Source organism: Neopsephotus bourkii, unplaced genomic scaffold, assembly GCF_033783945.1.
Source record: "Neopsephotus bourkii isolate Nb327-2 ecotype Australia unplaced genomic scaffold, CSIRO-AGI_Nbou_v1 NB_1358, whole genome shotgun sequence".
Taxonomy (NCBI): domain Eukaryota; kingdom Metazoa; phylum Chordata; class Aves; order Psittaciformes; family Psittacidae; genus Neopsephotus; species Neopsephotus bourkii.
Window position 1 is genome coordinate 4143204 of NW_026901837.1, and position 24690 is coordinate 4167893.

The following is a 24690-nucleotide window of genomic DNA, read 5'->3' on the forward strand; positions in this document are numbered from 1 at the left end:
AACAGTATGAATTGGAATAAAAATGCATGTGTTTACACTGATTAAAAAAAAAAAAACTATGTAAGTAACAGCAATGTGAGGTTTCTGTTTGGCCCATTAAATACTATGTGAATGCCCACTAATCTTTCAGAAAACTTGAAATAGAAATAGTTTAATAAAATAATCCCTAGCATTACTGATAAAAATTAAAACTTGCATTTCATAAATAGCAGTATTTCTGTTTCCAGAATGTATTAAGATGTTTTCTAACCTTCAGTCTTGGGTAAGTGACCAGTATGAAAGACATTTTAATACCTCCAGGTCATATATTTAAGATTTTGTTGGGTTTTTTTAAAAAAGGTGTTTATTTTTATGAAAACATGCATAAGTGAAGAACCATAGCATTTATTGCTGGTGGGCAGTGATGCATGCTGGGGGACTATTTAAAATCTTAGAGAGTTTCTGTGGATCTGTATTTGGGAAAGTGTCTAGATTAGTCTTCATCAAAGGACAGCGTGGATTCTGCCCATCAACACAGGTACTTCAACTCCAGTAGATAGCTCTGGACTTCCTTAGTCGCAGCTTTGTCTACTTTTTGATTAAAGAAACCCCACATTTTGTGTACTGACAGAAGTATGTAAAAGTATGTACTTCCAGATAAGTCAAAGACTATAAGAAAAAAATAACTTTCTGCTGATACATCTACCAAACCTGAGATTACTTTCCTCAGCTTTTGAAAATGAAAGGTACTATTGTTCCATTGTTTACTGCATATTTTTGAAACTGGAGCAATACTGTAAAAGAGATATAGCACTTGGACAAGTGACAGTTTCTGTCATGCTAAAACTCTTGAAATTTTCCCACCATTAGGGTTGACCAACAATAGCTAGACTGTTCGAACGGGATGCTGATTCCAAGTGCCCTAAGAGAAAACATTTCAGTACAGAGCCTCATGCCTACAATTCTTCCCTTTGGCCTCATAGCTGGTTGCTGCACTTAATCAAGCCCCATTTTTCCCACGCAGAAAGGCAGTTTCTGCTAGTGTGTTGGGTGCTCTTGACCATGTGGTGAAAGACAGGTGCTACAGGTCCTACTGGTTTTGGTCATTGTGTGTCACCATTCCATGGCAACTGGAGGTTGCAGACTTGGTGCGCTCTTGTCACTGCACATCAGCAGCTGTCTGCTGGCTTGGTGCAGCAGAGGAGCTCCTAGTGCCTCAGAAGTACTCAGAGACTCTACCTGGGACAAGCCCTGATTTCTCTCTCTTGTGTTCCTGAAGCATATTGGAAGAAAAGAGGATGCACATTGTGACACTTGTAGTAGGACAGAAATAAAAGCTCTGGAATAATAGAATTAGCCAGGACTTCACAGTTTTAACCATCTGTACCATATTTTCTAGATAGAATAAAAGCTGTTAAAACCAGAGAAAATAACCTGCTCTTGAGTAAGGTTCTAACTAAAACTAAACAAGTGAATTATGGCAGGCTATATAGGATTCATAACAAGCAGCTGGCAAGAACTACCAGTCTCTGACTGGTAGATACAGCTGCCTGCAGAATAGGCATCATATTCCTTTTGGCTCTCACAGGGGAGAACCAAAAAGGGGAGAGCTTTTCTTATCCCAGTTTAATTGGTGTCAAATTCCATTAGTAGGTGTTCCATTCCATGTGATTTTTGGGGAACTGGGTTGTGAGAAATACTATAAATAGGTTTTGACTTACAATATGGAATGGTTTGGGTGGAGACTACTAAAGCATTAATTCAGGTTGTTGAAGAGCAAATTGGTAATTCATAGGGTTACTAAATCAAATAGTTGTTATTCCTCTCAATTTTTAAACTAGTCTAAACTGCAGTGATTTGAGAGTTTTTTTCTTTTAACGTCTCCCTAAAATAGGCATATAACCAAATAAAAACTAGTTTAATTCATCCAGGTTTAAAATATGAGTCCACAACAGAAATGCAAAACACTTTCCAAGTTGTATTTAAAGGACTATCTCAAGGAAATGATTAAGTGTATTTGGAGCAAAGTATACCTAGCACAACGCAGTAAAAATATGTGTATTGATAAAGCTTACTTTTCTAAGTCTAAGGTGGTTTTTATGAAGAAAACACTTCTAAAGAATAACTCTATTTCTTTGAAAGTTAAGCTTGTTGTTTAAATATGGCTATAGGCTTGTATATAATTGATATGCAGTGTGAAAGTTAACCATAACACTGACTGTTGTCTTTAACCTTCAGAATAGCTCAGGAAAAATAACTTCAATATTTCTCACCCTGCTTTGCTACCTATTCCTTGATTTACTGTGTAAATCTGACTTCAGTGCTTATCCACATTCAAATTCTGTGATGGGTGCATACTTGCATTCGTAGAGACTTTTGGTTAGCAGTAGCTATGTGGAATGTGTGCTCTGTGTCTGTGTGCTGCTTGTTTAAGATTTGAAAAAATGGTGTGCCTGGCCATTTTTTCAAACAGCTTCCTTGGGTGAATCTATCTTCAGGCAGACCCAAATACTGAATGTATTCTCCTCCATAGATAGATACTGAAGATTTAGAGTCTCATTGCTACTCTGAATCTGCACTTGTCAGGAATAGGTTCAGCTGGATCTCCAACAAAAGGGAAGCAAGACTGCAGACTTAATGTTTGGGGAAGATAAGTAGAACCTGCCTCAGATTTTATAAACTGCCACTGAGAAACAAAGTATGATTTTTGGTCTCTACTTGAAGGCTTGCGTCAACTGCATAATGAAAAGTAAAGAGGCTTCCAAGCAGATGACCAGCTAAAAGGTATTCCAGAGAGATACAGCAGCCCCAGGGCCATTGTTTAAGTACAGACTCTGAGGCTCTGCTGGCATCTTTTTTGAAAATAGGTTAGCTGGCTCTGCTCATCAGTTGCCTTTTCAGATTCCTGAGGAAACTTTGTGATGATAAGTGAAGGTTTAGTCTCTAAATAAGCCTGGCTGCCAGTAGTGAACCCTGTATAGCTGTTTTTCACTGGAAAATAAAAATACCACAGTGTATATGTCCTCTGTGGTGCTGTGCTTTGCTGTATGAAACCAGGAATACACTGTGTCTGGAAGAATTTAGAGGAGATTCCTTGTTCCCTATGGTATTATATGTTGCATGAAGGCAATCAATTTGGCTGCCTTTTCTTTTTATAGACTTTAGGAATGGCTGGAAAGACATGCCAGTGATGATAAGCATTCTTACCAGGCCACTAATCCCCTGCTCTGCTCAGTTTATAAACAACTGTCACAGATCAAGAACCTTGCTGTGTTTCCTTTGGGGACTGGGCCATTTTGATCATTTGAGTTGGCATTACCCAGTCATTTTGGGCTCTTTTTCACCTGGATAATCCTTCCAGTTCAATTTGTTTCCTATTCATTGCCTCCCATGGTGTTTCAGCTGCCCTTCCAATGGCAACGTTTACAATAGCAAGTTTCTGCAAAGTAGGAAATTACTCATTTTCATCTCAAAAAAAAAAAAAAATCTTTGGCGAAATCTATTCATCTGCAAACTGAAATTAAACATAATTGAAACTGGTTCTTATGTCATGACTTTCAGAATTCAACATTTCCATTACAAGGCCACATGTGTGAAGTTCCTCAGCTGCTGTTGGGTCAAAACCATTAACAATAACAAGGCCCTTGTCATCTGACTTGTTGACAGCTTTTAGGATTTTAACCCAGGTCTTTGTGGTAGCTGACTAATTCAGACAGATGTTCTCTACAGACAATATTTAGTGGTGAAATATTTAGAGACCTCATCAAAGACCTCACTAGGGCTTTTAAACCCTTGCAGAAGTCAAACCTTTTCCATTGGTATGAGGGTGATGGTGGCCTCTTTGGTTTCCACATTTGCAAGGGCGTACCTCTACTGCAGTAAGTTCTAGAGTCTGTTCAGGCTTGCAGATCAAAATGCAACAGTGGAGATGTACACTGTGCCACGTACCAGGCTGCATGTGTGATCACATGGACTGCTGAAGGTTGGCCTGTTCCACAGGCAGGTATTTTATGTGTGTATATATATATATATATACATATATATATATGCTTCTGCCCTTGTGAAATACTAGAAGAGTTTATTAAGTGTCTGTGGGGGAACCTCCTTTTGATATCTGGGGCAGCAAGTTCCCTTGGAGAAGCTCACTGGTTTTAGTGACAGATACAGTGCCTTCAAAATGTAAACTGTCTTCAGAACTCAGGAATCTGTTCTCTAGACAACCTCTGTGCTTAAAGATAGTTATGAACAATGCTGCAGCTGTAATTTCTGTTATCAGAGAGAAAGGTCATGATCCTTTTTCTGTAGAGAGAAGCTTTATAGCAATGTATTTCAGATATATCTCATCAGAACAGATGATAGGAACTTAAAGGTTAAATCATTTAGGCAGTCTGCTTCTCAGGTGGAAGCTAAACTACATTCAAAAGTCTTTACCATCCTAACAAGACACACATTTTTGTTCCTGGGAGGGGCATGGAGGTGGTTGGAATAGTGGTAAAGTACTTGTTAATCATAAGAACTTCTTAATACATATGGACAAACTGATTTTCTAGGCTGCCTCACAGAATTACACAGCTCAGGTAATATTAGTCTGTTCTCTGTGTGGCTTAGTCTCCAGATCTTCTGCGTGTGTTACTTTGAAGTTGCTGGGGCTAGTACTCTGCTCAGATAGTCTGTCCTCAGACAAAAAGATAGTGCTGTCTGCTGGTCTGTACTTCCTAATCTGTTGCTGGAACATCCAGTTTGTGCCTGTTCTTTAGCTAAGAAGTTTTATCCTCCCCCATGTTGTGACTCTCCCTTGTCTGCCCCTTAGAAACAACATAATGAATAGCAGGACTTCCTGATATGGGTTATAAAAAACGCAGATCTTTAGATTTTATGCCCCCCCTTGTAATGTAAGATCCTTGCCTTCATGTGATTTAACTATTCTACAATTGTTTACCACATGGGGCCACCTTCCTAAAATGAATCAGGATAAGTTGTCCTTCGACTCTGTTCTTTATCAACCAGCCGTTTTGACTTGTGTCTACCCATTTCTCACTCTGTGTCACTGACATGCCTTGTTTTTCTTAAGAAAAGGTCAGATTTTACTGTGCAGATTCAATGTTTGAACTTTTGCCTCCTAGAACATGTGGCAGTAAAAACTGTCCTCCTGTGCAATCAACTTGGAGAAATGAAGAGCCAAGGTCCATTAGATCCTCTGTAGCCACAGTTTGTCTAGGAACTTAGATGAAATTCTTGCCATGTACTTTAAAACTGTCTTAACTTCTATAAAGCCAAATTTTGAAAGGCTTTATTTAGTCAGAACAAAATAGTCTCTATTATGCTCAATTAGAAAAATAATAATTTTCCACTTGTAGACTACACCCTCCCCAAGCAAAAGCTTTGGGTCATTAAGAAAAATTATACCGGAAAATATGAAGTGTATAGAAATCACCCAAGATTCTCCAAGCAGATCTGAGCTACCATATGGGAACAAGCTGTAAGATAGTCAGGATTAATCTCATTGCAGTAGTTGATGTTCTGCCCAACAAGACCCTATCATCCTCTATAACATTGCTTACAAATGTTTTTGTAACTCTTCAAGCCTCCTCTACTCTTGCTGTGTTCAACAAGATGTCAGGTGCAGCATGTCTAAGTTAGAGTTCTTATTTGAGAAACCAGTTTCATCTGCTCTTCTTGTAAGAGTGGTTTCTCTGCATAGAAAGTGATAGTTGCTTTGTATTCCCTGCAATGGGACACGCATCTGCTCAAGAAGCCATAGTAGAACGGAGTTGCATATCTTGCAATAAGTGAAGTTCTTCAGGTTGTGCATTCTGTGTGTACGGTCCTAATCCTGTACCTCTCTCCTCCCTTTAAGTCCTAAATCCCTGGATTCCACAGTGGATACAAATAGAAGCACAGATATAAATGTTGTCCTTTATGTCTGAGTGCAAAGTATGATGAAAGGTATGATAGTATACTGCATGGAATCTAGTAACCAAAAATCTCTAAACTTAAACATCTCCACAGTAAAGTGCATACACATAGCACATCTTGAATAAATTTACTTCTTGTAAGGTAAGTACTGTCTCTGTTTTGTGAACCACTTGTGTTATGTCATGACTTGCTACTTTTAGAATTTTGTGTAAAATAATATTTAATATCTGATTGTTACATCTGGATATTTTTTTTACTCAAACTGGAAACAACCAGCCTCCATTACTACATTCACTTGCTTTTATGGGCTGCTGTTCAAGAAACCTGTTCATTTCTTCATATTTCCTGCATCAGTCGTTTGTCTGAAGTCTTATCACATCTTTTATTTCCCAGGATCTTTCAGTTTTTTGTGTAATGATAGGTTTATGTATTTCAAATTATGTTCAGTACTAACAGGTAACTGTGTGTCAAACAGATATTTCTCTATACTGTAGTTACTCTAAGAAGTTTAAACTATAGGTCTAGTTGTCAAACTTAGCACTATTGCCTTTGTCATCCACTTAATCTGCCATATTTGTCTCCAGTGGAAGACTAACAAGGCATTGGATTTGTAAAGGTCAAATATAATTATTAAGCAGATACCTCTGACACCCCAGTGGCTTCCTCTGCTTTACTTGCTTTTCTAATCTTTGCATTTATCTCCCTTCAGATCTCAACATCTGCCGCAGTTTGACTGCCCAGGTTAGTGAAATTTTCCCCCTTTATCCACTTCTGTAACTATCTTGTGCACCCATTTCTTTCCCAGTATTCCTCAGTGTTGATCTGGCAGATATATTCTTGGCTAGACTGTCCATTTTTGACATTGGGGTGGGTGGAGGTGGGAAAAGAGATTACTTCCTGCTTGTAGTTGTAACAAAAGCATATTTAAACAAAGTTTTCCAAATAAGTACTAGAAAAGAATAAAAATCCAAAGTACAGAAAGAATAGAAACTGAAAAGAATAAAACAAATAGTTCTGGGTTTTTTTAGAAGTAAATGAAAGTTTACAAAAAGTATTCTAGGTAGCGGGTATCCTCAGGTACAAACAGCAAGATGATGTTGAAGGATAAGAGCAAAGCAGATTTCCTCAGGTATGTGCAGTACTAGCTGATTAAGAGGTCTGAGTACATTACAATTTCCATTGTGTCAGTCTCTAAAAGCACACTAGTCAATGTACTCGTGAATAATACAGATTATTCTAATAATAAACAGAGCATATAGTTTGAAGTCAGATTAAATCGTGAAGTGTATTCTCTCTCTTTTAAATCCTATTTTAATGGTAAACTCAGCATCCTGTCTTTGGTTGCTTGAAGCATTCTGACTTGAACTAAACTATTCATGTTCCACAAGTGCCCAGAATCCTGAGACACACTTTTTTCCTTCCATCTTCATACAGACTAAAGAAATCACCACAATTAAGAACCTTCCCTTACTCATACACAGACCTGTTTGTGCCCAACTTCTGCTCCAAAAATTGCTGCATAGAAACTCTCTTTGCTTTTTAAAATCCTGTTCAGACTGCAAATTTCTTTCCATGTGTTTTCAATTTTCCTTTGAGGAAATCCTGGAACCTAACTCTTTCATTTGTCAGTAATTGTCAAGCTGTGAGCTATTATTCAGGTTCTTTTCTAAATGATTAAGATTTGTCATTACTACTCAGTGGAATATTTCCTAGGAAAAGGGAGAGATGGTTTTTGGATTGCTCCAGGCAGGAAAGAAAATTAAACATAAATGTCTGTATCTATGAACAGCAGGAGAGTATAATTATAATCTTTGTGGTGTTTTAAATGAAAATATGACTACTTGATTCAATTTCTCTGGGCCCTGATCTGGTAGATACTGGGAATTTCATCTACAATTGAGACTTTCACAAGAGCTTTCTTCTGTATTTCCCAGTAGAATGAGACAGGTGCTTCAACCAGCTCTGTAAAAGCTGAGGTGGTGGCAACCACGTCCACAAGTAGACCTCTGATATCGAAGTGCTATGGATGCCCTCATAAACATGTGGCAGTTGAAAAAAGAGGTTTGAGAATCTGTGTTTTGATTTTACTCACCTAAGGAGTCCAGTCCTGAAAACTTGATAAAAGTAGCAAAAAATATGTTGAGTAAGGAAGTCAGTCTGTCTTAGAAGATGACAGTATCATTGTAGCATTTAGATGGATGGATGGTTCCCTACTTTACTAACCAGTTAACTCCAGTTTAGTTGTGTATGTGCTGTTCAAGACAGGTAAGAAATGCAATCTTTGTAAATTTTAGAAGGGGCTACTGTAGTGAGTCATTGTTTCGTGTGTGTGTGTGTGTGTGTGTGTGTGTGTGTGCGCACATACCCTTTTCCCCTGTTGTCCCCCTCCCAATGAGTCATGCAATCTTGTCTGGTAGTCTTACTGCTACTTCTACTGATGGGTTGGAAAATTTACTTAAGGTAGCAGTGCTATTTTGTAAAATGGAAACCCATCCTTTAATAAAAGCTTTGTGTTCCTGGTTAATTTTACTGATGTAAATAAATGCTTATTTTAATTCTGATCTTAGTTCAGCTTCCCATGTTTCTCTTTGCTTTTTTCATCTTCCTGTCTGAGTAGTTGAAGAAAGAACATGAGTTCTTGCCTGGTGAGCTTTTCAGTGTGGCAGGCTTCAGAGGCCTTGAATCAGTTTTATTAGCTGTCTTTCAACACTTTTCTCAGGCTGAGGGGTACTTATTTGCCTTACTTGACTCAAAGACCTTTAGTTTTACTAACTCATCCTTATGGTCTAAAGAACCAGAATCTTCTCCAGAGGGCAATTTGGAGCATCAGGGTCAGGTTTCTGAACTGCCTCTCAAAGAATCTGCCTTTTTTTTTTAATCAGTGAGGAAGACTAGCTGGCTAAGTAAGGCAGACATCTTAAGCTCAGCAGTGAGAATACATTCTTTTGTGACATGTAAATGTTGTAGCTAACACAATATTCTAATACAGGTCTTGTTGTATTATGGTGTTAGCACTCACCTTTTTTCACTTACTGCTTCATTTAATTGGTTAATACACAGTCCCACTTGTTCTCCCATACAGTCAGTGGTAAGCTTACCTTCTGCTTTGATGAACTGAAATGTCAGAGCTAAATACATGCTTTCTATGAAATTTATGCTATATATCTAGCAATTCCTAATTTAGGCAAAATTAAGGAAGGAAATCACTTTTGTTAGTGTATCCTTGTACTTATTTCTGGATAAATGGTATATGCTGTTATAGAGTTGTAGAATCATAGAATAGTTAGTGTTGGGAAGGCACTTAAGAACATCTAGTTCCAGCCCCCCTGCCATGGGCAGGGACACCTCACACTAAACCATGGTGTCCAAGGCTCTGTCCAACCTGGCCTTGAACACTGCCAGGGATGGAGCATTTACTACGTCTTTGGGCAACCTGTTCCAGTGCCTCAACCCCCTCACAGTAAAGAAAGTTATGTATTCCTCTTCTCAGTGTTCTCATTATTTTTATTTTTAAGTTAGGCTAATGAAGTTTTACTTTATTTGTTCAAAAGTCAAGGCCGAGGTATTATCACTAGACAGACAAGTACAATAGATGTATTTTTCTTAGAGCTGGGGAAGACTAAACTGAATGCGTAGGAGCAGACTTGTATTGCAGTTTTACTTAAATATGCTAAATAAAATTAATCCATACTATAAGCTTTTAATTTTTGTAAGAGGATGAACTTACTATATTAGGTTTTAGTTGCTCTCCTCCTCTTAGCTGCTTTGAGAATCCATCTTAAATTGTGCTTAAAAAATTAGCCAAGGTGGTTATCTAAAAAGTCTGGTGTGCACAACATTAATCGTCAGTGGTTAATGAAGTATTTTCTTGTTACTTGGGTATTTGTATAAGTTATCTTAATCCATTGCTTTGATAGCCCATAATTTCTTAATCATAGCATATCATATAATGTGCTTAGTTTTAATTACGTGTTATAAACCGATAACACTTTATCACATTAGTAAATACTGCAAAGATTTGAAAAGAATGACTTGCATTATAGAATTATAGAATAGTTAGGGTTAGAAAGGACCTTAAGATCATCAAGTTCCAACCCCCCTGCCATGGGCAGGGACACCTCACACTAAACCAGGTCACTCAAGGCTTTGTCCAACCTGGCCTTGAACACTGCCTTTAAAATTTAAGTTGTGATGTCAGATAATTGCTTCCTTCAGTCATAAGGTTACTTTTAATCAAATGTGCAGGAAAGTTTTACCAAGCTAGAGCTAAAAAATAAATAATAATTAAAGAAATCAAGTTACAACACTCAGTAAGTATGTATTTGTGACTTCCGAGACACTCATCAAATAACTTCAGAAATCATAGAAAGTAAGAGTGGAGGTATCCCAGTACTTTATCCGGTTTACCCATTTTTTTGAGTTTACCCCATTTATTTTGAGTACAGACTTACTTTGGTAAAAGACTTTTAAATTTTTTTATTTTTTTTCTGCAAGCGAGTCATGCTCATTAAACTTCTGCTTATTGCCAGATCTTTCTTTTGGATTCTGTACACTTGGGTCCATGTCTTTAATAGTGAGTAATGACCAAACCAGCACATAATAATTCAACTGAGGCCTTACTGGTACAGAGCAGTATGTGAAGGTCACATGTCCTGAATTGATAAATATTCTATTATTTTTGTAATATGATGACATTGGAACATGCTGTTAAACCTTCAGTTCCCTCTCTAAAGATCTGTTGCCAGATTATTCTTCCATATTGTATTCATGCATCTGATTTTTACATCATATAGTGTTTTTTGAATATTATTTCCTCATAATGTTTTTTATGGAAATTAAGCCATTTATTTCAATTATTGACTTATATGCTAGGTTGCCAAAATAATTTTGAATTCCAGTCTTTTTCTTTACAGTGCCTGCAGTACTTATCATTTGATGTAATTTGCAAATTTAATAAGTATATTCTCTTTTTCACTGTTCACGTCATTAATGAAAATGTTAAATAGTGATAGGTTTGGGCAGGTTTTTATGGAGCCTTCTTTGGCATATTCGGTTTGCAGTGAATCACTAATTAAAAATAGCTTTTCCAAATGTTTGAACACTCATGTTTACAGTTGTTCTATTTAAGTCATATGTTCCAGTCTGGTTCATAAGAATTTTTGTTTGAGGGAATTTCTAAATGCTAGCCAAGGTCAAGATTTGTTAATCTGTCCTTCCCCTTGTTGTCAAGGTTTGATACCTACCATGTAACAGAGGAAAATTAGGATGTTTTTCTCACCACTCTGTGTTGGTCCTTAGCTTATGAGGTTAGATAAAAGAGTTGTGTGTTGGTTGTTGTTTCTTTTTTTGGTGGGTGTTTGTGTGGTTTTGTTTGTCTTTTTTTCTTTTTTTTTTTCCTCCCCTGTTGTTATTTTGGAAATTCAAGTGAATGTGATTGACCTGTAACTCTCTAGGACTTGCTGATAGAGCTAATTTTGGATGTAGTGGCTAGTTGAGTTTTAGAGTAAGGTAAGCCCAGGAAACAGGTGGCTGTAGGCCACAAAGAACAAGCAGAACTAAAACTGCAAGCTGTGGATTGTAGTCACAAATGAGAAACAATTTAAAAAATGTTTAAAAAAGGGGACGTTATTTGACCATTCAATCTTGGCTCTCATTTACATGTAAGCAGTTCTTACCTACCCCTGGCTTTACTCCTCATCCTTGTTCTCAGTCACCATGAGCTTCTGCAGTTACGTCTGTGCCTTAATTGTCTTGCTGCTGCTGCCTAAGTCACACCAATCCACCAGTATCCTTGTACCCATTTCTTTATGCTGTCTCTTGTGGCTCCAGTGGGTTCCAGTACCTGTTGGCATCTCTAGGAGCTACTATTGAAGCATAGGACCTGAAAATATCCTGAGAGATGGAGTGGAAAATGGAACTGTCTTGTGCTGCAGTTTAAGAGTTGCTCCCCATGCTTCAGGCTTTCTTCAGTCCCCAGCATGTTTTCTGGTACTCTTTCCTGAATATATTTCAGGTCTACAAATTGGCAGTCATGTCAAGACAAGTGCTGGTTTAATTTCTTAAAAAAGAATTAGCGTTTGTAACTCCAAGTAGGAAAACCATTTATTGGTTAACATTTATTGGTCTGGGTTTTTCCAATATAAGTTTTATGGGGTTAGTTGCCTGTTTTGATCCCTGGGATCATACTTGTCCTTCACAGGCTCTTAAAGGTAACAGCTTTGAGATGGTGATGATTATGATTCTTGTTTCTGGCAAATTTCTTCAGGACTAGCAATTTTTTCTTTGGGAAAAAAACCCAACAAAGTTACTTTACTATGTAATTGTGAACCTCAGTCTGTTTTAACCTAATCTAAATTCTTAACTTTTTATGTTAAATAGGCTTAACTTTTAACCTGTTAAGTTATATTCAGCCTTACTTAAGAAATTCAGATTATATTTGTTCTGTCTCTTCATGATATATGGATTATTCTGTTTAATCTTCTTTACCTAGTGGAATAGTAGAAAAAATTCCTGATTGCCATGTAACAATCAACTTGTTTCTTTAATTCTCTCCTTGTTCATTATGTAGATAAAATGGACCAGAGATAAAGAAGTATTCTCACTGTTGTGGCATGTATGTAAACAGGAATTATCTTGAAGATGTATATATACCCATATTTTTGTCATGTGAAGACACTTAATTTCTAAAAAGATGCTATTGTAGCCATCTCAGGATGATGGCATTCCCTGACAGTGATCTGCATTAGGTTTTAGCATCGCTATTTTATGTCTCTTAGCATTAAGGTCTTTGTTTCAGTAAGTGCTCAGGAGTCAGGAGTTGCCAGTTTGCTCTCTAGTTTTTGGCTCATCAGCAAAAGATTCTTTGGTGGAGTCTGGACCAGAAATGTATTTGTGTTAAATTATCTTCCCTGTGCCTGGTATCATACAGTTCTCTGACAACCAAGTTTTTATATATATATATTTTTTTCCTTCTCCCTCATTTTTGTGGTGAGTCCTTATCTATAAGAATAAATGGTGATTTGTCCAGAGTTACTTTATACTTTCTTTTTAAGCCCATCCTGAAACTTTCAGTCTGCCAGGTCAGTTCACTGCAAATTTCTTGATCTTTATCAAGGCCACCAGTTAGTGTTTTTTTTTCCTCTAGGCCTTTGAAGGAATCAGCTTGTTCAGGAATATGGTTGACTCCTTCATTGAAGGAAGGCTGCTGTGTGATGGCACTAACAGCACAGAAAGTTCTGTACATCATCAGTGAGGCTGTTTTTATCAGTGGATGTGAGTGAAATAAACCTAAGCTTTTATGTTTCTGAAATTTTGAGGATCTAATTGCACTCTTGAAGATTAACATCAGTATAATCCTTCTACCCATTCCACTTGTGTCCTGTCAGTTGCCAGTACTCTTACGTGGACATCCACTTAGTTTATTATTGTTTTTTTGCCTTTTTTGCATTTACAGCTTGGGAAAAAAAATCTTGAGTGAGGGAATAAACCCATCATCTCATCTAGTAATACTGAATGGGTTTTTGAAAGCCATGGTAGTAATAATCAAATCAGGTGGTTAGGGACGTATTGCCATGCCTAGAGTGCTGGCCAAGTCTCATACATTATACAAATCTAGAATAACTTTGAGTGTCTGGATTTGAAATTGTTGCATGGCTAAGAGGGCCAATGAGTACTGGAAAAACATTATTCTTGTTCTGGATATTACAAGTGCTTATACTTCAGGGTAGATTACTTTCCTGTCTTGGAAAGAAAAATCAAAACCAAAAGAACTCTCGTCTACTCTTTCAGGGAACTTAGTTTGGAGCAGTTAGGAATGATGTGTCTGATTTATGAATGGTACCAGCAGTACTCTGTAAATGTTTCCTTTATCCTTACACTGGTTGTGAATGAAAGTATCAGACATCAGGATTTGCATCAGGACTTGAAAATAGTGATTTATGTGTGCTCAAACTTTTCTAGGCTACATATTGCTGTTGGCCATCTCTTTCAGTGAGAGATTGCATAGAATTTAGCCTACTACAGCTTTACTTGAGTGGAAATTCCTAAAATGGACTATACACAGGAAGAAAGCAGTTGACAGAGAGAATTGTTTCTTATTAGTTCCTTACCACTTTATTCAGATTCAAGTTCTTTGTGTTTGGAAAAAGGAACTGCAGCTACGCTCGGATTGCTCTCTTTGATTTAGTGCATGAAGACAGCTGAAATGTGTGCACCTTGTATGTGGAAGATCTTGGCAAAATCTGGGTCTCAGTTGGATGGACAGAGGTTAGCCAAGACAGTATATGTGAAAGCATTCCAGTCACTACCGAGTGGTTAACCTTTTTTTCTAGTCTCATCCTAACAATAACGAGAATTTGGAGATCTGTGTATGCATTATGTTGATATTAAGAGAGAAAGGGTATAAGGTAGAATGCTGGTGCCAAGGATGCATTCAGTTATGTTGTCCACTGTCTATATCTTGATTTGGAAAACAAAGATAGCTTATTTAAAACTAGTAAAGGAGCCGTGCTAGTCTGGACTGGTTGGCTCTCACCTTTTCTACATTTGGAAAGAACAGACCTGCCATTCGGCATGCATGCAGCTCTGAGTGAAAAGCTAGCTATGTTAATGAGAGCAGGCGGAACCCATAGGGAAATGCTTTGGCTTTCAATGTGTCTGTGTGCCTGGGTCCCCATTTGACTGATAGACATACATAATGCCTAGAGTCATATAATTACAGCCTGTGTAGTTCTGCAATGACAAGAGCGTTAATGCATGAAATGCTGCCTGGGAAGATTCACAAGTAATTGCCCATCATGGGATTTTTTAGTAGTTCTGACAGCTAAAAATATGTGGAAATCTGAATCTCATTAGAACTACTTCATTATAAATATATTTAACCTATTCTTACAAGAAGTGTCTGTAAGACCATAATGAGTTAGCACTTACAGTAGTGAATTAATCCTGAATCATTGCATTTTCAGATATTCAGTTAATAATACTGCTGTTACTTACAGCTCAGTGACTGTATCACTGAAGATTGAATGCTGTTAAGGGTCAGAGTCAGCTCTCAGATCAGACAGGTTGCTCAGGGCTTTGTGCACTTGGGTCTGGAAAACCTCTGAAGAAAGAGACTTGAACTATCTGGGTGGCTTATGCCACTGCCTACTGCCCCTCTCCTTACATTTAGCTGGTAGCTCTGTTTAATGTAAGGGTGTGCTTCAGAGGGGTGAAAGGTAAAAAAAGCAAAACCCTGTAATTTAAATATTTGAAGACTGAGATGAATAGTGGTTATTTTCTCCCACTTCTCTAAAAGGACTGCATTTCACCCTGAGTGCTCCTTTGAGAAATTCTACTGTTACAGATGCAGGGTTAACAGTTATCTAGATGGAGAGCTTTATCTTACCTCTTGAAAAGCCTCCAGGGAGCGAGTGAATTGGGTCTGTTAATTAAACAAGCTAGAGGCTGCAGAAACATGGAAGTGGAACAGGTGACAAGAATGGCAGAAAATACTCTGGCTTCTCTTCCTGGCTGAGCTGGCAGGTGCTGACAGGCACATACAGGTAAGGGTGGGAAAACTGTCAGCTTTTCCTCTTCTCACCTTTGACAGAAAGGGAATAAATAGAACAACTTATCTTTTATATTGAAATATCATTCCAGATGCAAAATAATATTCTGTTCCCAAATGTGTCTTAAAAAGCAAAGAAAAAACAAACTAAAAAATAGAAGGAGCAAGCATCTGTTCTCAATTAATGTTAGCAGTTATTTTTTTAAAACCAAAACAAAACCACTAACCCTTGTTTTTTTTATTTCCTTTCTGACAAAATCAATTATATGGGACAAATGAATATTGGATTCAATAGACTTTGTGGCATGTGAACAAAACCCAGCTGATTTTATACTTAAGAAAATCGCCGTCACTCAGCATGTCTTGTTTGCTGGAGAAATGGGGGTGGCAGGGTGGGAAGGCTCTGCTTGTTATATTAAGGCTCTGGCCAGGAAAGAATCTTGACTCTTTTGCTCTAGAAGTATTTACTAAAACTGGACTTTGAGATTTTATAGATGCAAAATTAAGGGTTCTGTAGTTCAACACATTATCACATAATCGGAATTAATAACAAAATTGGTATGCGGCTTTTGCCATCCAGGTCTGTCAGCCTCTTGTCCCCTGGTCTCTCAAATGTTTTTACAACATCTTTACTTAAAATCCATCTCTTCTTTTTGCTTCTTCACACCTCCGAGTCTTTACAGTTTCTTGTTTGGAACTAGGTATGAGCACAGAGACTGCAAGACTACACAAATGATTTTTGCATCTCTTAACACCCACTTTGGCATGTTTGGTATTGCCATGTGCATTTCAAAATGTGATTGTGCAAAAAAACTTTCTTATGAGTAATTTCTGGCCTTCATCGTTGATTTAAAATAAAAACTACAAACCCACAACCAGCCAATACTGTGGAACTGTTTTTTTTTCCTTAACAGCACTTGAAAGGTTAGAATTACTGACACTGAGTTCATCACATTATAGTTGATGACCTACTGTCAAGACCATCAGTCAATACTGTAGTTCCTCAGATTGGAATGGCTGATAAATCATTCTTTGCCTGCCTTATTCAATGCTGCTGTAACTGCACCCTCTCCTACAAGTGCTTGCTATTGTGTTTGGCACTGCAGGTAGTTCCTGCTCCTCTTCCTTGCCCCTGGATGTCATGGTGGTTGTGCATGTCAGGATGTGGCAGTCTGGGGAGGCATCTCCTACTTGCACCATTTGGCCTTCAACACTCTGCCCTTCTGCTTCTTGCTCCTGCCCTGAGCTATGTTTACAAGCGTGGTAGCATGCATCTCTGTCTTAATACACAGACCAAGACTGCAATGATACTCATTAATCATTCAGTGCCTTCAGACCTCAGAGCATGCCCTGGCCAGTGAAGCAGCCAGTTCTAGACAGCCCTTGTGGATTCTGCGTTACGTTAAATCCGTGACTAGGAAATTAAATGGGGTTGAGGAGAATACTTCAGGCTCTTTTCAATTTTCTTGGTGTTAGATGCAGCCGTATTGTTTCTTGAATTAAGTTTCCTAATTGTGAATAAAGCAGCAACGTGGTTTAGATTGGTTTTATTGTATTTCACTTAATACTGATAAGCCAGTGGAAGACTATTCTAAAATCTGTAAAAGCAGAGTAATTTAGTTGACCATTTTTAGCCATATTTGTAAGTCTGAGATTCACAGATCAGTTCTGTTTAACTCAAGTTTTCTAAGGGTTATCCTCCTTTTAATTCTAAAGCTAGTTTGTTTTTTTAACCCCGTTTTTAAACAGATGCAGCATGTAAAAGACAGATTTGGTGACAACGTGCCACAAGAAGTGCTTCTGCTGTGTCTGGGCATTACTTCAGGAGTTGGCAGATTGATCTTTGGCAGAGTTGCAGATTATATTCCCGGTGCAAAAAAAGTTTACTTACAGGTATGTCTTCACAGCATTCCACGGCAATAGTCAAACTATTCTGAAGGCTTTGGTTGCAGGTACAATTAAGTAAGCAGAATTAACTAATTGGAGACTCAAATCTGAGAAACATCGAAGGTCCATGAAACTCAGTGTATGGGCTTTGATACCAGGAGCCTTTGGTGCAAAGTTCATGAATTTTTATTATATTTTTTATGTTTTTAATGCTAAGGAAACACGTCTGCTACGTGCTGGCTGTTTTCAGCTTGGAATGTAAGGAATTACTAACCATTAGCATTTCAGAAGACCTTTGGGAATTCTCTAGATTCTGCTTCCCCTGTTTTATCCCATGATTTCATAATGGCTGCAGACAATTGCTATTTTATTTTATTTTTTTTCATTTGTTTGGGGTGGGGGTATTTGTTTTGGTTTGGGTTTTTTTTTGTTTGGTTGGGGTTTTTTTTGGTTTTTGGTCATGTTTTCCTTTTGAGGATTTTGGATCTCTTCTTGATAGATGATACTTTAGTGTTAAGTATGCTTGGTGTGTAGTGCACTATGATAAAGCCATGGGAATGTGAGAGGTGTTTAGCTGAGGAAATTTTGCTGAATGAAGAGGGTTACTTGCAAAAAGGCACAGCTTCCAGAAATGCTGAAGCTTGGAGGTGAAGGAGAGCATACACTTTTACCCTCCAAGCTTATAAATGATATTTTTTGAGAACGTAGCAGTGTTCATGTAGAGTTTTGGAAAAGCTTTAGCTAAAAACTCACGTTGTCAACTGCTGGGTGTTCTTGTTATTTAAAATGAGTAACAAGGGAGACATCTAATGGCTATTATATGTACTACATTACTGAAAACAGGAGAGCCACCTTTCTGAAGACGGAGCATTTGTTACCATAGTTAGGTAACTTTAGATTCTCTAATGAGAGGCTGGTACTGTATCTCATTCATTTAATACCCGTTGGTACACTTTTAGGATATGTCAATATTAAGATAAAAAGTGAAAATGCAGATAACTGCATTACAACTAAATTAACTTAAAGAATTGCTATGCTGTCCTGAAAATTAAGTTTAATGTATCTGTCTGCTTGAAGACTTTTTCTAGTGAAGTAATTTTTGATATCACTTATCCATAAAAAAAAAATGGTGATGTGTAATAATTCTTAAGTGACAATGTTTTTCTTTAGTGGTCTGCATGTGCAATTCATATGTCTTGTTTGGAAACTATGTTTGCGCAGTTAGGCGGGACATCAGTTTCCTGTCCTGACATATGGATGGTGCATAAGCAAAACTCTTTACTGTTTTGTTTTCTTTCTAATTCAGCTTCATTTTTCTAGAAGACAGTTTTATTCCTTTAATTTACAACAAATATAACAATCTTAATTTAAGATTAAAATATAAAGTATTTGTAAGTATGCATGGCCACAGGAGTAGAGGAAAATACATGGAAAAATTGAAATGAGACTTCCACATTACACCTCTGTTGAATATAAGCATCCTGAAGTAATCACTCATAATACTGATATTTTTACCTTTAATTACAGCAGGGATGAGTCCAATTATAGAGCATTAGCTGTATTAAACTTCTGGTATTTTTGGCTTTCATTTGTGAAACAAGCAGAGGGTAACTTCAAAAGCTATTGGTGCACAAGAAATGGCCTTATATAACCCCTGCAGTATAGTTCATTACAAATGCATTTTGAAAACTTGTGAAATGGGTAGTGGAATTTTTTTGATTGCATGTTATGACAGTTATATGTGTGTGTTTTACGTTGGTATGTAACTTCTGACAGTGGTAGTCCATGGATTCTGCTTACATTTACTTTAAAGTAAATACAGGCAGAGAGCTTAATTCACTACAAATGTAAGAAAGCCCACCTATTGCCTTAATCTTTGTTGATTTGATGCAACATATTTTTGTTTCTCCTTGATCATGTTTAGGTGGCCTCGTTCTTCTTCATTGGCCTGATGTCTATGATGATTCCACTGTGCAATGTCTTTGGAGGTCTCATTGCTGTCTGTCTCTTAATGGGACTGTTTGATGGGTGCTTCATATGCATTATGGCTCCTATTGCCTTTGAGCTTGTTGGGGCTCAGGATGTCTCCCAGGCCATAGGGTTTCTACTGGGACTCATGTCAATACCTATGACAGTCGGACCACCCATTGCAGGTAAGTATAGATATGCTTAAACATAACAGATACGCATAAACTTAAACAGGGGAAGTTCAGGTTAGGTATTAGGAGGAAGCTCTTCACTGTGAGGGTGGTGAGGCACTGGAATGGGATGCCCAAGGACGTTGCGAATGCTGCATCCTTGGCAGTGTTCAAGGCCAGGTTGGACGGAGTCTTGGGTGACATGGTTTAGTGTGAGGTGTCCCTGCCCATGGCAGGGGGGTTGGAACTGGGTGATCGTATGGTGCTTTCCAACCCTAACTATTCTATGGTCTGTAGCTGCTAATATGTTTTCTATGGTTGCATGTCTTTCTGGATGTATTTTCTATTCTACATACTATGTAGTACACTTAAATTGGAAGATTTCTCAGTATGTGCTACAGAGTATATGGTGAATTTAAATACTGCTCATGGGTTATTAATTTATGGAACTTAGATAATACTACAATACTCTCTATGTAATACTCCAAAGTTTGCTTCAGTCTTTTTTGTTAAGTTATGCAGATGTAAAGCATTCCTCAAAAAAGGAGTACAGTTAGATTGAGCACCTGACATTTTCTGTGCTGTTGAGGTGACAGTTATAGAAGGACTCCAAGCTGACCCTGCAATGAGCAGGGACATCTTCATCTAGGTGAGATTGCTCAGAACCACATCAAGCCTGGCCTTGAATGTCTCCAGGGCTGGCATGCCTGCCACCTCTCTGGGCAACCTGCTCCAGTATTTTACCACCCTCATTGTAAAGATTATTTTATTTTTTTCCTCACATCCAGTCTGAATGTCCCCTCTTTTAGTCTAAAACCATCACTCGTGATATCACAACAATGTCTCCGTGATGGGTGGTGATTAAGCAGTGGAGTGGTGACGCACTGGGTTCTTCATTACTTGGAATCTTTAAATCAACTCTAGAGTACCTCACAATGTATACAGACCTACATTTGGCCATCAGTAAGTCTTATCAGTGGTTATAATAATCTGTGCCAGCTCTCAAGTTTCTGAATCCAAAGAAAACACATACTTGTAGACCCCCAAGGCCCCGTTATTTATTTGTGGTAACTTCCTGTCTTTACAGGTTTGTTGCATGATCACCTTGGCAGCTATGATGTAGCCTTCTACCTGGCTGGAGTCCCTCCCCTTATTGGTGGAGCTATATTATGTTTCATCCCCTGGGTCCATGAACGGCAGAAGTTAAAAGGAAGAGGAAAACCTGTTGATGCAGAAACTACTGAGAAAATGCTGGAAAATGAAAGCGCTTTGGTGTCGAGCACTACAGAAAAGCCAGTCAAAGAAATGGAATCTGGGTTTTGATGCTTTATTTTCCTGTACCAGCCCAGCCACCCTCTACTGAAGCTAGACTTGTACTTTTTGGCTGAAGATACTACATGATACTGAAGAAGTCTTGAGCTATTGCTCAAATAGCAAAACTGCCATATGGGGGTTTTATATCATTGAACTTTTTTATGAGTCATTGAGTTTGATTTCAAGCCACATTTTCAAGGTATTTGAAGTTTTGTAGCATTAGTGTGTACATGTGTAGTGATTCTGTGTGTGAAGAGAGTATTTTTTTAGTTCATCAGAACCTATTTCTGGGAGTGTGAAAACTGGTTTTGGTTCACTGACCTAGGATTCTTCAATAACTTTTTTGGTCCATCCAATGCAGGAACAGCCATGGGTGTTCATACTGGAAAAGGTTGTAGCTCTGATCACTGATGTCGTTTTTGAAGTTTCTCATACTGTTTTACAGTCTTTTATAATTCTGTATCATGAATATGCATATCTTTAATTCCCTTAACTCCTGCTGAAATCATCTTGCTTTAGAAAGCTAAATTATGAACCATCTGTTTAATTTCCTCTAAATAGCCGAGCCTGCTCAGTTTGCTTGAACAGTCGCCTGCTTTTGCATTCGCCTTTTCAAGGTAGCCCAGACAAAGAACATTAGGGATGGAATTTTTGATGGGCTCAGGTTTTGAATATGTGCAAACTCAGCTGCAAGTGCAAACACATTCAGAAGTAAAGCTGCTGAATGATAGGTTTTTTTTTTATTTGTTGAAGGCAATACTATTAATGTATATGTGTGTGTTTGTTTTCAGCTAAACCTCAGAAGAGCTGACAGTTTGGAAACTGTACTGACAGTAAGACTTTGGAACAGTATTGTGAATTAGTCTAAATTTCAAATGATTCTGTTGTACTTGTTACATTTATTTTTTTATTCTTAAAACCAAGACAGCTTTAAACGATACATTCTAAGTGCAATAATAAGTTGTTTTTAATGTAGAAATATACACAACCTGTTAAAAATGGCATTTAGTAGTTAAAGATTTTTTGCACTAAGTGAACATGCAGGTTTATTATAGATCTTTATAGCTGTTTTCAATTGCATGTAGGATGTAGCACCATATTTTATTAGTGTATAAAATGTCTTTGCCTCTCCTACTTCTTGCTTAACATACTAAACATACAGACCTGTTACTTACTTATGTATTCTTGGGTATTATGCACTGTTTTTCAAGCAGGTATTTCTGAAAACCTCTTTGAAAAATATTTGAAAGCATAATATTTTGAGATGAAAACACTGCTTTTCAGTTTATCATCAAACACTTCCAAGTACATTGTTTATTTGTGGATATGGATCATCCATGCAGTGAAATACATAATCATTCTTTATTTCAGGTCTGTTCAGTGAATAACTTTCATTTTCTTGTTTAGATATGTCATAGCAAAGAGTAAACTAAATGTGATCTGGAGACAAAATGCACATTTAAGTGCATTTTCCTAATCAACAGCAATAGCTGTTCTTTACATAAACCACGGAGGCAAACTGTTTTAAGATTGATTTTTATTGTCCTATTTTAATTATTTTTTTCCATAGTTGTAGTAAAATGCTCAGAAGACCCATGTACATTTGTGATATAAAACACTGTATTAGCAATACTATTAAATAGAATGTTTACATCAACTTAAAGTTCTTTAAATATAATAATGAAAAGCATCCTAATTGTTGCAGATCAAAGCTCATACCTTTTATATACTGCAGAATTCCAGTCCTTGTTTTACACGAGAGAACTAAGTCTTAAAATGTTAGATGCATATGGGAGGGACTTGGACATAGCAAAAAACACCAAACCAATCTGTAAAATTTACTTTGTAAGTACTTCTAAAAATGTCATTAAAATATGCATACTATTAATTAAAATGGCTATAAAATGCTGTATTCATTACAAAAAGTGATGTTAACAGCCTATTCTGTTATTGTCTAGAGTATTTTTGCAGACCATGACATTCAGTATTATCTATATGGTCAATGCAGGTGTTGAGTAAGCGTGGTAAAAGCCTCTTGTTTCCTATTGCTTTGTTATGAAAAATAAGATCACAGATCTTACATTTCATGTGTTTCAGCATTGAGTTTTTAACCAAAACAAGGCTGCTTTTTAGCACTACTGCCACTGGAAATCATTGTGACCAGATATCTTGACGTAATTATAGCATCTTCTTGACTTGCTGCTCTGTATCTATATGAATTATCTGGGAGAGAACCTAAAATAATTGTTTTAGAAATGATACAGACATAGTATAATGATAGTATGAATTTATTATTGCCATATGCTTTTAAAATGTATCTGTACATAAAAATCCAAGCTCATATTTAAGCAAAAATGTAAATTATGCTCACAAATATGACGGACAGCATTTTAAACAAAGAAAGAAAAAAACTCACCCAAACCAAACCCCAGAGACTCCGGGAAGAGGGTACTACAGTGAGTGAATAGATGTTTAGGACTGGTTGTTACGTTAAAAACGGCTAGTGATTGGGATGTCAGACAAGAAGGAAGCAGACTTAGGGTTGAGGAAGCTATGCTGCTGTGCTGATGCAGGAATAATGAACCTGTTTCTGATACCAGCACTTGTTTTACAATGATGCTAAAATTGAAAAGGCTTTAGTGGAAAAGAAGACTTTTCTGAATAGGTTAAAAAAAAAAAAAAGAAAAAGGATTAATGCATGAGAATTCGTTAGCATCTTTAGTGTTAGCTTGTAGCTGTGGGGAAAATGTCCAATAGAAATGCTCTTTATTGAACACAAGCATAAGAAGATTGTGTCCAAAAGCTGGATAAGATGCTGTTAAAATGAAAGTAAATTTCAGCTTATTAGCAGTGAGGCTAACTAACCCATGAGAAACTTACTTAGAGATATACTGGATTCTACATGCCCTGAGGTTTTAACAACGAGGTTAGTTGTCTCCCTTTAGAAAGAAACAAAACCCCAAACAGTAAACCCCAATACAAATAGCAACTATTTAGTATGCTTATAAAAAAACCTCCCAACTGAATAATGTAGAAATGGTTGCTATTTTGAAAACTAGGAGACAAAAAGCACCAAATACTCAATTTTATTTTCACTGAGTAAATGTAAATAAATTTTTGTAATAATTTAATTTTAGGTCTGAAAACCTGTTCATGGGAAACTTGCTGAACTCCTGTTTTGATGACCTAATTCATGACAGATTTAATCTTGTTGGGAGTAGATTCTAAAACTAGAATACTAGCTTAGTTCAAGAAAGGCCCTAAGTCATTCAGATGGATCCCTCCCTTGAGAACATTTCATGGAGTCCTCTTTGTGGACATTGCTTTCCCACTCTCTAAACAGAGTAATCATTTGTTTTCCGTCAAATGTTCTCAGGGTAAGCTTCAGAGAAATTAGGTAGAAAGAGGTTCACTTAAAATGGCAGTGTGAAATTTCCAGTCCTACTTAATGCTGCAATTTAATACATCAGATCATGAAACAAAGAGCAATTTTGAGCAGGGGGTTGGTTTTATGTTTGGCTGACATGTCTTTTCAGTAGGTATGAGATCCTTGTAAATCTTAATACAGCTGTTCAGCAAAGAGTCTGAAATAATGAAAGCCCTTCAGGTTCTTTCTTACATGGAAGTAATGCAACAGTATAGACTGTATAGTTAATAAATATTGTTGGATTTATTCTGGCTACATCTTAGAACACCTGTAAAAGTCTTAAACCAAGACTTCAAGTGAACATACTCTTAGTAAGAATTTCTTTATTCCAGTTCTTTGCCTGTTCAGTGTTAACTTTTTTGTTTTTCCTAAGTATATTTTCAGTGAACATTTATGGACCTTCCTAAATTGTTTATTCAAGTCAGAGGTGGTGACAGCCATTCTATGGCCATCCTTCAGGGCGTATTCAGTATCAGATGACA

The 24690-nt window shown here is 37.3% G+C and overlaps 1 protein-coding gene across 2 annotated transcripts in view; it reads left to right on the plus strand.

Moving 5' to 3' along the window:
* Positions 1 to 22675, plus strand: part of SLC16A10 (solute carrier family 16 member 10) — a 71377-nt gene extending 48702 nt beyond the window's left edge. Inside the window, exons 4-6 of one of the 2 annotated variants that reach the window (XM_061366829.1) lie at positions 17192 to 17335; positions 19254 to 19482; positions 20555 to 22675. In XM_061366829.1, the coding sequence (XP_061222813.1) occupies positions 17192 to 17335; positions 19254 to 19482; positions 20555 to 20790 (609 nt within the window). In that variant the 3' untranslated portion in view covers positions 20791 to 22675. The remainder of the gene's footprint in view (positions 1 to 17191; positions 17336 to 19253; positions 19483 to 20554) is intronic. The other variant, XM_061366830.1, reaches the window with a different exon arrangement.
* The last annotated feature ends 2015 nt before the right edge of the window (positions 22676 to 24690 follow it).